At 39.8% G+C, this 14,804-nt stretch overlaps 4 protein-coding genes across 4 annotated transcripts; 2 read left to right on the top strand and 2 right to left on the bottom strand.

Annotated features, from left to right (window-relative positions):
* LOC104772536 lies at positions 2,495-5,230 on the top strand. Its single transcript, XM_010497139.1, has one exon. It carries the CDS (start codon positions 2,495-2,497, stop codon positions 5,228-5,230), a length of 2,736 nt encoding a protein of 911 aa, XP_010495441.1.
* Positions 6,421-10,219, top strand: LOC104760804 (acetyl-CoA acetyltransferase, cytosolic 1). The gene is made up of 14 exons (XM_010495334.2): positions 6,421-6,665; positions 6,821-6,868; positions 6,948-7,046; positions 7,138-7,311; positions 7,402-7,507; positions 7,586-7,724; positions 8,002-8,079; positions 8,164-8,229; positions 8,562-8,647; positions 8,779-8,878; positions 9,395-9,505; positions 9,588-9,629; positions 9,707-9,899; positions 9,998-10,219. The coding sequence occupies exons 2-13, from the start codon at positions 6,835-6,837 to the stop codon at positions 9,881-9,883; spliced, it is 1,212 nt and encodes a 403-aa protein (XP_010493636.1). The 5' UTR covers positions 6,421-6,665; positions 6,821-6,834; the 3' UTR covers positions 9,884-9,899; positions 9,998-10,219.
* On the bottom strand, positions 10,293-12,691 carry LOC104770872 (indole-3-glycerol phosphate synthase, chloroplastic). The gene is made up of 10 exons (XM_010495335.2): positions 12,470-12,691; positions 11,935-12,186; positions 11,657-11,833; positions 11,495-11,569; positions 11,370-11,414; positions 11,112-11,276; positions 10,927-11,005; positions 10,766-10,848; positions 10,614-10,682; positions 10,293-10,515 (listed from the first exon to the last, which is right to left on the bottom strand). The coding sequence occupies exons 1-10, from the start codon at positions 12,596-12,598 to the stop codon at positions 10,432-10,434; spliced, it is 1,158 nt and encodes a 385-aa protein (XP_010493637.1). The 5' UTR covers positions 12,599-12,691; the 3' UTR covers positions 10,293-10,431.
* Positions 14,148-14,733, bottom strand: LOC104770870. Its single transcript, XM_010495333.2, has one exon. The coding sequence runs from the start codon at positions 14,610-14,612 to the stop codon at positions 14,298-14,300; it is 315 nt and encodes a 104-aa protein (XP_010493635.1). The 5' UTR covers positions 14,613-14,733; the 3' UTR covers positions 14,148-14,297.

Here is a 14,804-nt window from a genome sequence, read left to right as displayed (position 1 = left end):
GGTCTTCTTCTCGGGCTAAGAATCCTTCCCAGATGGGGACTACACAGGATTCTCGGGGTCGACAAGGAAAGGCGAAGGGACAGAGTCGCACTCGTGAGGAAAGGGTTCATGAGCCGGTGGTTGAGGAAGTGGGTTTGCAGCGGGGGCAATCACAACCACACAGGGTGGTCAGGAGACCTTTGTTTCAGGATGTTAATGTGGTTGGGGGTCCTTTGGTGACTCCGGTCGTGGAGGGAGAGGTTGTTGAGGAGGGACAGATTATGGATGTCTCGACAGAGTTGGTGGGAGGAGAGGGTGCCTTGCAGAGTTCTGGTGACACAGCTCTTGCTCATGGTGTTGCCGCGGTATTTATCCAGGAGGTTTCACGGACTCCTGCTCTGGCTTTGGTGGAGGCACGGTTGGAGGGTGATGTTCTTCCCGTAGCGGATACTAAGGGTGCTGGTGACGTTGCAGGTGATGTTGGGGAGGGACGTAGTGTCTGCGGTCAGGTTCGTGACTTGCAAACCACCTCAGTATCGGATGGGGTGGATCCTCAAGCGAACAATGTGGGAATGGGTGATGTCCAGAGAGAATTTGGGGAGGGTGGTGGTGAGTTTGGTCAAATGGACCAGGATGTTGGGGTGGTAGACGAGGACCCTGATACTTTTAACGATTTGGATGAGGATTCAGGGGGAGATGATGGTGCGACAGGGGAGGTGGCAATTGAGGGTGCCAGGCTTCAAGCGGATGAGACAAAGGGGAAGAAGGGGCGGGGGCCGGTTCTACGGGGTGTATGCGCTAAGAAGCGCAATGCGCAGATGCTGCTATCGCCTAGAAGGCGTCCTCCGCATGGTCCAAGTACTAGCGAGAATGGACCTGCCTCAAAGGCTCAGGATGGGGCAAAAGGCGGGCCGGGGGGGGGTTAAACCACCCAAACCAAAAATTGTTAAATGAATGTATTAAGTTGGAATTGTCAAGGGCTTGGTAATAAGGCCTCTATAGGGAATCTTAGAGATCTCTGGAATAAACATAGGCCAGATTTTTTATTTCTTATGGAAACAAAACAGTCTTTGTCTTTTTTGGAAAAATTTGTAGGCCATTTTGGCTATTCTGATTTAAAAACAGTAGAGCCTATTGGTTCAAGTGGAGGGTTGGCTTTATTTTATAATAAGGATGCTTTTAATGTTTCAATATTAATGGAATCAAATAGATTAATTGATGTTGAAGCATGTTTCAAAGGTCGTGTTATTCATTTAACCTTTGTTTATGGTGATCCGGTTCCAAAAAACCGGGATTTGGTTTGAGAACGGTTAATACGAATCGGTACTACTCGGTCTACACCTTGGTTTCTTATTGGAGATTTTAATGAATTAACCGGTAATCATGAAAAACGGGGAGGGAGGCTTCGTCCTGCTTCCTCTTTTCTTGCTTTTAATGGAATGATCAGCGATTGTGGCCTCCTGGAATTTCCTTTTCTGGGGGATTGTTTGTCTTGGAAAGGATGGAGGGACAAAAAGCCTATCAGGTGTCGTTTGGACAGAGCTTTGGGTAACGAGGATTGGCATGATTTATTCCCCGATACAGTGACGGAATATCTACCAATGATCGCGTCGGATCACATGCCTCTGATAACGAGTATAGGTGCGAAGCGGCCACGGGGTAGGCAAAGTTTTATGTTTGATCGGCGCTGGGTTGGTAAGGCGGGTTTAATGGAGGCGATAGCTTCTGGTTGGCATGCTGACCAGGACCCGGGCTCGGCGGGGTTTATGGATAAAATTGTGTCTTGTCGGTGGGCGATTTCTCGCTGGCGTAAGACTCAGGTTCCCTATGGTAGGGATTTAATCGAGGATCTTAAACGACAGTTGGAAGTGGCTCAGGCGGATGATGCGTCTACACCGGAATCAATCTCGATGTTGAATTCCCGGTTGTTTGAGGCATATCGGGATGAGGAAATTCATTGGGATCAGAAAAGTAGGAATCGTTGGATGCGGGTGGGGGATAAGAATACAAAATATTTTCAGGCCCAAACTAAACAGCGACGAGCTCGAAATCGGATTGTAGGCCTTTATAATTCACAGGATGTCTGGTCAACAGACGATGAGGATATCTGTGATACGGCGATTTCGTATTTCGAGGAACTTTTTACTTCCATTAACCCAGATAATTTTGAGGTGTTCTACGGGAGGTTAATACGGTTATTATNCAACAGACGATGAGGATATCTGTGATACGGCGATTTCGTATTTCGAGGAGCTTTTTACTTCCATTAACCCAGATAATTTTGAGGGTGTTCTACGGGAGGTTAATACGGTTATTACGGATGCGGATAATACCCGGTTAACTGCTCCGGCTACGGAAGCAGAGGTTCGGCAGGCTCTATTTATGATGCACCCGGATAAAGCTCCGGGGCCGGATGGGATGACTGCTTTGTTTTTCCAAAAAGCGTGGCCAGTCGTTAAGACTGATCTTGTCTATATGGTTAATGNACCCGGATAAAGCTCCGGGGCCGGATGGGATGACTGCTTTGTTTTTCCAGAAAGCATGGTCAGTCGTTAAGACTGATCTTGTCTATATGGTTAATCAATTTCTGGAGGAAGGTGTTTTTGATAAGGAATTAAATCGGACACATATCTGTCTTATCCCTAAGGTAGCCAAGCCGACAAGGATGACGGAGTTGCGCCCCATTAGCTTGTGCAATGTGGCGTATAAGGTTATCTCTAAGGTTTTGTGTCAACGGTTAAAGCTTCTTTTACCAGGACTTATTTCGGAGACACAGACGGCCTTTGTCCCGGGTCGGTTGATCTCAGATAATATCTTGATTGCTCAAGAGATGTTTCATGGGCTGCGGACGAATAATTCGTGTAAAGGTAAATTTATGGCAATAAAGACGGATATGAGTAAGGCGTATGATAGAGTTGAGTGGGGTTTCTTAGAGGCGCTATTTCGGAAAATGGGATTTTCAGAATGCTGGATTTCCTGGATCATGTATTGTGTTTCTTCGGTGGAGTATCGGGTTCTTCTAAATGGGCAACCGAATGGTTTAATTGTTCCGGAAAGGGGCCTCCGGCAGGGGGATCCGCTTTCTTCTTATTTGTTTATTCTCTGCACGGAGGTCCTTATTGCGAATCTTCGGAAGGCGGAGGCAGATAAACGGATTACGGGTATTAAGGTTGCTAATAAGTGTCCGCCAATCACTCACTTATTATTTGCGGATGATAGCCTGTTCTTTTGTAAGGTTGATAAGGATCAATGCCTGGCGATTTTAGAGATCCTAAGGCAGTATGAGAGGGTTTCGGGCCAGCAGGTTAATTTGGCAAAGTCTTCGATTCAATTTGGTCACACGGTTGAGGCGGCCGTCCAGACGGAATTGCAGGGGGTTCTAGGGATTACTAATCGAGGGGGAATGGGCTCTTATTTGGGTATTCCTGAGAGCCTTGGAGGGTCCAAAACTAAGGTTTTCTCTTACGTCAGGGATCGTTTGCAGAGTCGTACGACTGGGTGGTCGGCGAGGCTACTCTCAAAAGGGGGGAAAGAGGTTATGGTCAAGTCAGTCGCTACGGCTGTTCTGACTTTTGTGATGTCTTGTTATCGTCTACCAAAGACAATTACAACAAAACTAACTAGTGCAGTGGCAAATTTCTGGTGGAGTACAAATGGTCAGTCTGGGGGTATGCATTGGATTGCGTGGGAACGCCTCTGTTGTAGCAAACAGTTAGGTGGTTTGGGGTTTAAGAGTGTTGATGACTTTAATACGGCTCTGCTGGCTAAGCAACTATGGAGACTGATAGAGTATCCAGACTCTCTCTTTGCACGGGTTTTTAAAAGTAGATATTATCGGAACTCTGATCCTATGGATCCTATACGATCTTATTCACCCTCGTACGGGTGGAGGAGCATCGTTTCTGCTCGCTCTCTGGTGAACAAAGGCCTTATTACACGGGTTGGGTCAGGGACCTCCATTTCTATTTGGAGCGATCCCTGGGTCCCAGCTCAATTCGCGAGACCAGCCTTAAGTAACGGTCCTTTTAAGGACCCAAATCTCCCGATATCTCATTTGATTGATCGGTCAGCAAATTCTTGGCGTAAGGATCTACTCATGCATCATTTCGACTCTGAGGATGTTGCACTGATTGAGGCTATACCTCTTGGCAGACAACTGAGAGATGATTATTTTGGATGGCATTTTACCAAATCTGGGAAATATACGGTTAAATCAGGGTATGAGATGGCACGCTCAGATGTCCAGGGTCCTTTTCGGGCCTTGGCCTCTGGACCAGATTTCACCCCACTTCTTGCAAGGGTGTGGAAGGTGCGGTGTCCGCCAAAATTACAGCATTTTATGTGGCAAGTTTTATCGGGATGTATATCGGTCTCGACTAATTTACGCCGTCGAGGGGTGAGTTGTGATGTTGTTTGCACACGATGTGGGATGGAGGCGGAAGATATCAATCATGCCATTTTCTTGTGTCCGCCGGCTAGACAGGTTTGGGCTTTGGCAAATGTCCCAGTGGGACCACAGCTTTTCCCGACAGGGTCGGTCTATGCTAATTTAGATCATTTTTTGGATCCAAAAGGTCCGGGTTCACACATCTCGGCTTTTCCTTGGCTGATGTGGTATATTTGGAAAGCGCGGAATGCTAGTGTTTTCGACAGCATTGATGAACGCCCGGATGTGGTAGTCAGGGTGGCAGAAGGCGAGGCGGTAACCTGGCAGGAGGCACAGGTGGATATCGAGGAGGATGAGCACCCTATCATCCCTCTGCATCCATCTTCCGGACCCCGGCTGTGTGCTTCGCTTCCACGGACTTTTACGGGCTATCGGTGTTATGTTGATGGCTCGTGGAAGGACTCTGATGCTTTTTCAGGTGCAGGATGGTGTTGTTTCTCGTCACAAGACACCTCTCCGGTGTTTGGAGCGACCAATTTCCGGCGAAGTTTATCCCCGTTACATACTGAAGTTGAAGCTTTCCTCTGGGCGATCCGCTGTATGATTGGCCACGATTTCAGGGATGTGGTTTTCCTTACTGACTGCTCAGACTTGGTGAAGATGGTGTCTTCCCCTACTGATTGGCCAGCATTTGCAGCATATCTCGATGACATCCAGACGGACAAGGAGGAATTCTCATCCTTTTCTTTGCTCTACGTTCCACGACGACAGAATGTACGCGTGGACTCCTTAGCACGCCAGGCGCGTGTGTCTCTGCATCATGTTTTATTTGTAGACGTTTTACCTCAAAATTGGCTCGTTTGAGCTGATTTTCTTTTGTTGACCAAAAAAAAAAAAAGTGTGTTCTTAAGTGTAGACCATTATTTAAATATTTTAATTTCCCTAAGACCACTACAACTGATGTGGCGTTAAGGATGCCATTACATGTTCTCTCTTTTGAGTTTATAACTAATAAGAGGGATTTTTAGGCAATATATATAATTATCTAATAGTGATTATTATCATATTACCATATATACATATGTACATTAATTACACAACATATTTACCAATTATGCTTTCAAATTACTAACTGTTTTTTCTAAGTTTCATGTTGATTACAAACATGATTGATTATAGATTTTTGACGGTAGATTTTAAAATATATATATTTTTTGTGATTGTAGATTTTATTGTCGTAGTATTTTGGTTGTAGAAATTAAAAATTTGGAAAGCTTAGAATTTTGTGCGTTAGAAAAGAAATGCTTTATATAGCCAAGATATGAATTAAGGAAATATTTAGGCTATAAATAATAAAAAAGGTCAACATTTCTAAAGGTTGATTTGATTCATTTCAAATTTTTAAGATTTTTTTTGCTTTGTAAAGTTTCTAAAACATTTGTCAATCAAATCCTAAGAGTGTGGTTTTCGTGTTTATGTGTATAGTTTTTACTAGACTTTGGTGCTTATTTAAATCTTGTTTAAATCTTTCGGATGGCTCTAGAGAAATCAATTAAGTCGACTTGGTTTCTTTGTTTTCTCATATCACTCTCAAGCTTTGCTGGTTTATCTGGATTTATATTTCACTTCGTAACTTTTTTTCTATGTAATTTAAATTTTACAATAATTTTTTAAAATAATTTTAGGAAAATACTTAAAGCTCAAAAATATCATCCCAAAAATTAAACTTAGCTTAAAATAACCGTTCTAAATATGTGGATAAATTTAAGTATCCAAACTAAATTTATGATATATTTTATTTAAAATAATTTAAATAACTTTTTTTCTTTGAAATGGACACAACAACTTCCAGCCCATCATATATATTAAATAAGTCAAATGGAACAAACAACAAGTATATATATATATATATATATTTAAAATTAAAGATTTGCGTAAATAAGTCAAATGGAACAAAAAAGGAGTATATATATATATATATATATATAATTAAAATTAAGGATTAGCGTAAATAAGTAAAGGTTAACATGTGCAATTATCTTCCTTAAAAAAACATTAAAAGATTTGAAGTAACAGATCACATAGCCGTCGTGTTGCTTCTTCATCGTAGTTATCGTCGCTGATTCACTCACCAAAGACAACAACAACATCACAAGAAAGCGTCCTCTTTTATAGGACCCTCTCTGTTACTCTCTGTCACTCCTCTCCCAGTTATAATTGCAGAATCTGTTGTCATTTTCACAACGACTTGGCTCCCTCTCTTCCCATTCGTCGCTCTCTTCTGGAACTGAAGAATCAGGTAAACGATCCTTACAGATCTCTGTTTCTATCATTTGATCGTATTCTCACTTCCCCGATGTTTATAAATGGATCTGACTCTTAAACGAGTTTGGTCCCTTCCCTTGTTGACTTTTACTTCATTAACATTTGGCTTTTTGACACCATTTTGTGTAGATTGATCAGCTATTATGGCCCATACAGCAGATTCTGTGAATCCGAAAGGTAACAACTCTCTGTCTTTTTCATAAATCATTGGCAAAACTGAAATTGAAAGATCAAAACTGAATGTTGGTTGTAACAGATGTTTGCATTGTCGGGGTTGCACGCACTCCAATGAGTGGCTTTCTTGGATCTCTTTCATCTTTGCCTGCTACAAAGCTTGGATCTTTAGCTATTGCAGGTATAAAACAGATCTTACTTCTGTGCAAAACAGGTCTTTAGTTTTGTTTTGTATATAATTTGACGTGCCCGTGTTGGTTTTATTGTTTCAGCTGCTTTGAAGAGAGCAAATGTTGATCCAGCTCTTGTCCAAGAAGTTGTATTTGGCAATGTTCTGAGTGCTAATTTGGGTCAAGCACCTGCTCGTCAGGCTGCTTTAGGTGCAGGAATCCCTAACTCTGTTATCTGTACCACTGTCAACAAGGTTTGTGCATCAGGCATGAAAGGTGAGTCAACTTTGGGACCTATGGGCTCTGTTTTTTTTTTTAGACTATGGACTTGATTCTTTTAACAAGGGCTTTTTGGGTGGTTTTCAGCGGTAATGATTGCTGCACAAAGTATCCAGTTAGGGATCAATGACGTAGTTGTGGCTGGTGGCATGGAAAGCATGTCTAATACACCTAAATATTTGGCAGAAGCGAGGTAGTAATGTGGTTTTACTCAATCGTTTGGTCTTTGTAGCTATGCAATATTGTTTCTTATTCAAAATTTTTGATGCAGGAAAGGATCTCGATTTGGTCATGATTCAGTAGTAGATGGAATGCTAAAGGATGGACTTTGGGATGTCTATAACGACTGTGGGATGGGAAGTTGTGCAGAATTGTGCGCTGAGAAGTTTGAGATCACGAGGGAGCAGCAAGTATGTTGTTCCTTAATTTTATTTGGATTAACAATCATTGATGCTTGTTGTATATTTGTCCCCCATTAACTTGTAAATTATAGATACTCTGCATAGACCTTTTGTATACTTCCAGTGTCTTATTTTCTTGTTCCTGATGCCTTGATAAATTAGCTATGATAGTTTGACTCTCTCTCTCTCTCTGAAACTGTGAATTACACGAATTGGTTAGTTGGGCTCATTGTTTACGGTAAACTCAAAACACCAGTTGATTGGTGTCTTACGTATAAATATGTAGGATGACTATGCAGTTCAGAGTTTTGAGCGTGGTATTGCTGCCCAGGAAGCTGGAGCCTTCACATGGGAAATCGTCCCGGTTAGCATATTTTTGTGTTTGTTTTGGGTTTGGGTTAGTGCGTTATATTTGGTGAATATACACTAAGGTAATTTGGTTATGCAGGTTGAAGTTTCTGGAGGAAGAGGTAGGCCATCAACCATTGTTGACAAGGATGAAGGTCTTGGGAAGGTGATTTTTATCCCCTTTTGGTTATAGATGATGCATTAATACTCCAATGAACCTGAGCTTCTGTTTACTTCATTTTATATTCACCTGTTGCATACATTATTATTTTTTTTTTTCTAAAGGAACTAAGCTAAACCGTAGAGTATTTCCATCGGCTACTTTTAAAGAAATTTTGATCCATGTTCTTGTTTGCTAGTCATAAATTTTTAGTGATATGTACCTTTTATTGTATGAAGCATTACACGTTACGAAATGAACCTTATGGTTGGACAACTTCATAAAATGAGGTCTAATTTATTATGATTTGCTTCATGTACGATATCGCATTGTCTCAGTTTGATGCTGCAAAGTTGAGGAAACTCCGTCCTAGTTTCAAGGAGAATGGAGGCACTGTTACAGCTGGAAATGCATCTAGCATAAGGTACTTTTACCAGATGACAATATATATATATATTCTTATGTTTTAGAGAACCAGTGTGATCTATGAAATAGATCTTTTGTTAGACTTGCAACTTCTCTTTCTCTGAAGTAAAATTTGCCTCCTTTTGACAGTGATGGTGCAGCTGCTCTTGTCCTAGTGAGTGGAGAGAAGGCGCTTCAGCTAGGACTTCAAGTACTCGCAAAAATTAAAGGTTATGGTGATGCAGCTCAGGTACGTTACTTATAATCTCGCCTTTCCTTCTTAAATACAATAATTTTAGATGTCTTATTCTATTCACTAAGTGAGACTTGAACCGTGCAGGAACCAGAGTTTTTCACTACTGCTCCTGCTCTTGCGATACCGAAAGCTATTGCACATGCTGGTTTGGAATCTTCTCAAGTTGATTACTNCAGATGACAATATATATATATATATATATATATATATATATATATATATTCTTATGTTTTAGAGAAACAGTGTGATCTATGAAATAGATCTTTTGATATACTTGCAACTTCTCTTTCTCTCAAGTAAAATTTGCCTCTTTTGGACAGTGATGGTGCAGCTGCTCTTGTCCTAGTGAGTGGAGAGAAGGCGCTTCAGCTAGGACTTCAAGTACTCGCAAAAATTAAAGGTTATGGTGATGCAGCTCAGGTACGTTACTTATATTCTCGCCTTTCCTTCTTAGATACAACAATTTAAGATGTCTTATTCGATTCACAAAGTGAGATCCAAACCCTGCAGGAACCAGAGTTTTTCACTACTGCTCCTGCTCTTGCGATACCAAAAGCTATTGCACATGCTGGTTTGGAATCTTCTCAAGTTGATTACTATGAGATCAATGAAGCATTTGCAGTAAGAAAATTAGACTTCTTCCCCTAAAGAATAGCCAACCATTTGCAATGGCTAAATTTTGATAAACTGCCTATTTTCCCAGGTTGTAGCACTAGCTAATCAAAAGCTACTTGGGATTAGTCCGGTAAGTCTCTTAAAAACATCATCTTCTCAATCAACTTACTCAAGTGATTTCATTAACATACCTCTTTTCCTTAACAGGAGAAGGTGAACGTAAACGGAGGAGCTGTCTCTTTAGGACATCCTCTAGGCTGCAGTGGCGCTCGTATTCTAATCACATTGCTTGGGATACTAAAGAAGAGAAACGGAAAGTACGGTGTGGGAGGAGTGTGCAACGGAGGAGGAGGTGCTTCTGCTCTTGTTCTTGAACTCCTTTGATGCATTATGAATCCAGGTAACGCACATTATGTGTAGTTTTCATAGATCGACGATATAAAATGCGGGAAAGGAACTCATGATCTCGTGCCCATGTGTGTGTTTTCTTTCCCTCAGGCTGGTAAACTATATAGATGGATCTATCTCTCTTCCAACTTCCAAGAGTCAGCAATTGCACTTTAAGTTATATGTTGGTTGGTCTCTCAATAAAGGAGTGATCGTCGATGTTGTTAAGTCTATTTATTTATATTGAAAACTCAATTCTATTTTTTTTTCTTACTTGTGACAGTCAGTTCTAAATTATGGACCAATTTATCGTAGTTAATGATTTATCTTCATGTACTGCCGGAAATTTATTGAATCATCGACCAATGCATTGACTTGATTTATCCTCATGTACACGTTGTGCATGTATGACGAGAGAAAATTTTGTTTTGACATTTCTGTATTACACAAGCCCCTGCACACTTGAATGAGCACGGCACGTAAAAGAAAAAAAAGAGCCTTTATCAAGAGACGCAGTGAAGATTTTTCTCAATACAAAAAGCTTTCTACTCTGAGATATCTCTTCCAAAAAGGGTGCTGATTGCCTTCCCGGGATCGCTTTGTTTAATAAGAGATTCGCCGACTAGAACCTAATAACAGAAAAAGAAAAATCACATGGGAGCTAAGATTAGGTGAACCAGCATTTTGAGGAATGTTATTTTTGACCATAAAGTTTGTGTAAGCTTACTGCTTTGAGGCCAGCTTCTTGTACAAAGGCGATATCTTCGGGAGTGAATAACCCAGATTCTCCAACCACCTACCGTGTAAAAAACTTTTAAGTGAGGTGTGTGTATACATTGTAAAGGGGTAAGAGAAACAGGGGATGTGAGTACTACTTACGAGGATGTCTTTTTGACGGATCAGTTCGCCACGCTCTCCTTCAAGTAGCTTCTTTGTGATACCAAGATCTACCTCAAACGTTTCTGAAAGAAAGGGTGGTAAAACGGATCAAGAAGGATTGTATTCTCTAGCTTTGAAGGAGGTCTTGTTTAAGCATTTACCAAGGTTACGGTTATTGATGCCAATGAGCTCTACTCCTTCAATTGCAAGTACACGATCCATCTCCCTTTCGTCATGAACCTAATGGCATGTAGTAACCAGAAAAGATCAGGATTACGAAGAGGCAGAAGCATTTCTTTTGTTGAGGCATATATGAAAGTGGCTCCCTGAGGAAATACATACAAACCTCCACAAGTGTAGCCATTCCAAGTATTTTGCAAATCTTAATCATGTATTTGATGTCAAGGTCAGGTAACACAGAAGCGATCAACAGAACTGCATCTGCGCCCTTGCTTCTACCATAGTATATCTGCCATGCCTCAACAATGAACTCTTTCAACAGCAAAGGGCACTGCATTTTTTTTTGTGACAAGACATCAGAACTCTGCATGTCACTGTTGAATGACAAAGAATATAAACATGATTAAACAGAGAAAGCATGAACCTTTACACCAGCTTCCCTAATAGCTTGCAGGTTCTCATAGCTTCCCTATATGAAACAGATTATGGCTTTCATTACGAACAAGGTAATCATACTTAAGTTGGTCTCAAAGTTCTTTACAGCATTACCTTGAAGTATTTGTCATCTGTCAAAACACTAAGACATGCTGCTCCACCCTTCTCATAAGCTTGTGCAATTTCAACCTAAGATATCAAGCCTTCAGACATAGTTCTTTCAATCCCGAAACTTATCCACACTGACAGAATAGGAAGAAAGAGGTGAGTTCATACTGGGTTAAAATCCTCTCTTAGGATTCCTCTGCTTGGTGAAGCTTTCTTAACCTCAGCAATTAAACCAGGCAACCCGGTTCTTTGATGAGCAGATCTAAGAGCACCAATGAAGTCTTGAGCCGGAGGAATATTATCAAGAGCCTTCTTCAAGGTATAAAGTGGTTTTCTCTCTTTCATCTGCGAATTTAGCAAACCTTGGGAATCAAAGCAACTCGGAACATAAAAGAAAGAAAGAAACAAACAAACAAACAAACAAAAAAGCACAGATTTTTCAATACCTGAGCAACTTCTTTATCCTTGTGCCATACAATCTCTTCCAAAATGTTACGAGGCGTATTGCCCTCGTTCTGAAGGCGGAACTCAAAAGGTCCAACGTAATGCATTGGAGGTCCAGTGGGTGGTCTTCTCCTTATCTTAATACCCTGACTTTCAACTACTTCATTCTGGTATATATTCACTTCTTGCTCACTGATCTTGACATCACTCACTTTACCCTCCAATGCTGAATCAGAACCTTCTGTGATTCCAGACTAACCAAACAAAAACAAAAAAAAAGCTACTTAAGTTCTCAACATATAATCTAGTTTCTTCACTACATCACAGATTCTCAAGTACACTCAATGTTGTTCAACAAAACGCTTCCAGGATACTTACTAGGAGGACCTACCTAACATCGATTCTGACCTTTTTTTATTAATCCCAACTCCAGAAGCTGAAAAGCTATTAATATCACCAACTCGATTCATAGTGAAATTTACGAAATTGCAACTATGGTGTGTATACAATAAGATTGAATTGGATGAAAAATGAAACCTTTTGATGAGCACGAAGAGGAGCACAAGAAGAGGGTCTGGTAAGTCTGTTGTGGAGGTTAAACGTAGAGAGCCGCCGTTGAATAGCGGAGGAAGGAATGGGCTGAAGGGTTAAACAAAGTCCTTCCATTTTTTCTATGTCTTCTCCGTCGCCGGCGATGCTATCTGTTGAGTGGAGGAGACAGTTTTGAATAGTACCCCCAAACGCCGCATCTCATTGAGATATTAATTTTGATTTTTTTTTTTTTTCCTTACCACATATAAGTTAAAATATCATTTTACTATTGGTTGCATAATTTCTTTTTGAAATAAATTTAAATCAACAAATTATAATCCGATTTATTTTAATCAAACAAATAAAAATAATATTCCAAACAAATAAAAATAATATTTTTTTTCCAGCCAACGTATAAGTGAAAACAACATTTTCCTATCCGGCTATCCGTTACATAAATTCAGATAGAAATGTATGCTACAAAAGAAAGATATTTTATTTGTTAATGCGACTAACTTTTTCTCGAAAGAACTTAACAAACCGTCGAAAATAATAGTGACACACCTTTTGTTTTCTTTTAAATATTCCTTGATGTGAATTTATCCCCTTTATGAGACATCCACCATGATCCTAAGTGGAGTAGAAGAAATGACATTATAGAGCATGCGTGTTTATTATTGACGATTTAACATTCGTCACTACTAGCTCGTTACAAAAGTCTAAATCTTCGGCAATTTTGATCGAAGTAAGCCATAGAAAGAGACAAAGAGTCATTTATATCAAAGTCAAATTACATCAATCAAGAAACAAAACTCGCCGAAGACCTTGGGAGGTAATGAAGCACTTGACAATTTTATATTTTTCATGCATCCAATTACTTGATTTAATATTATTGTGTTCATTTTTCAAGTAACACAAGATCGAATAAAGAAGTGTGCATGTTCCTTTATGTTCGTTCACTATAATACTTTTATTTGAATACTTTAGATGTTTCTTTTCTTCGTTGAGATTATTTCATTTTCGTGTTTGGCATATTCGTTGATTTTTCGGACTCGATGACGTTGGTATAGTGGTTAGTTATTGACAAATGAAGTTTACACTTTACAGGTGTGTGGTATATATAAGAGACAAAACTCTAGAAGTGAATGAGTACTGCAATTTGAATAAGGTACGATTCAAACAAAACTGACTATATTTTTATTATATTTTTTAATCAAACAAAAAAAAATGATAAACGAACTACAAAGTTACAAACATCTATGTTTAAATAGGCTGGTTCAATCAGATAAACTAAGCTGATCCATATTTGGATAGGGAAAAGATTATCAAGAAACTACATCGAGTTATAATTTAGGCTAAATGGATTAACACTTATCATGCATATCCTGAAATTGAAAAGTACAGCAAAACTTAGTTTCAAATTGAATTTAACAAATACTAGACTCAACTATTAAAATCACTTTTATATAGGTTTCTAATTTTGAACCGTAAAATAAAATATCAGACCAAAATTAAATTAAGGAAGTTCTTACGACCAAGTTCATGCTTCTTAACTTTCTAGTTTCTGCTTTAGGCCGAAGATTTTGGCAATCTATACACATTTATAATGCTGATCATATTCCTGATAAGTCATATAGTAGACAAATGAGAGTTTTTGAAAGTACAAAAAGAAAGGCATATCACATAGCATGGATATATATAGAGTGTTTACATGGAAGTTAATATTGATATCTGATAGAGAAAGCAGAAACATAGTTCTACTAATTATTAGCACATTAAAAGCATAGAACATGTTTTATAATAAAAACTTCTTGAAACGAAGTCTCAAAAGGGTTTATGGCACAATTACTGTCTGGGAACAATGATCCCTGAGTCTGCGAGAAGGAGGGACGAGGGGAGCAAAGATAAACATCTGAGGGATGCAATCAGCATGGAGACCCAAGAAGGCATGGCAGCAAGAAGGTCCCACGCTCCCGAATTGTCCGTTTGTTATGGACCGGAATATTTCGGGTACACAGTCGGGAATCATTTCTAGTGATGACCAACAATCTACTTGGAAAGGTTGCGGTGATGGCAAGGGTTGAGCTGTAACGAACACGGCAATGCATACAACTGAAAGAAGGATCAAGAAGAATTTGTCCATCCACATGTTGATGAGAGTTTTGGAATGAGTTTTTATATTTGATAGGAGTAGTCAGTGATTGGATTTATATAAGATGAAACAAATGTGAAAGTTATAAGTTGCATACTGTGAATGTTTTCATTGTGAAGAATGATGGAGGCACTCTTGGGGTGACCCCAAATAAAGGTTAACAGTTTGTTAGGTTGTTTTTTTTTTTTT

The sequence above is a fragment of the Camelina sativa genome, chromosome 20, assembly GCF_000633955.1.
Source record: "Camelina sativa cultivar DH55 chromosome 20, Cs, whole genome shotgun sequence".
Classification (NCBI taxonomy): domain Eukaryota; kingdom Viridiplantae; phylum Streptophyta; class Magnoliopsida; order Brassicales; family Brassicaceae; genus Camelina; species Camelina sativa.
Note: the sequence above shows the minus strand (reverse complement) of the source record. Positions and strands in the feature narration are given on the sequence as shown.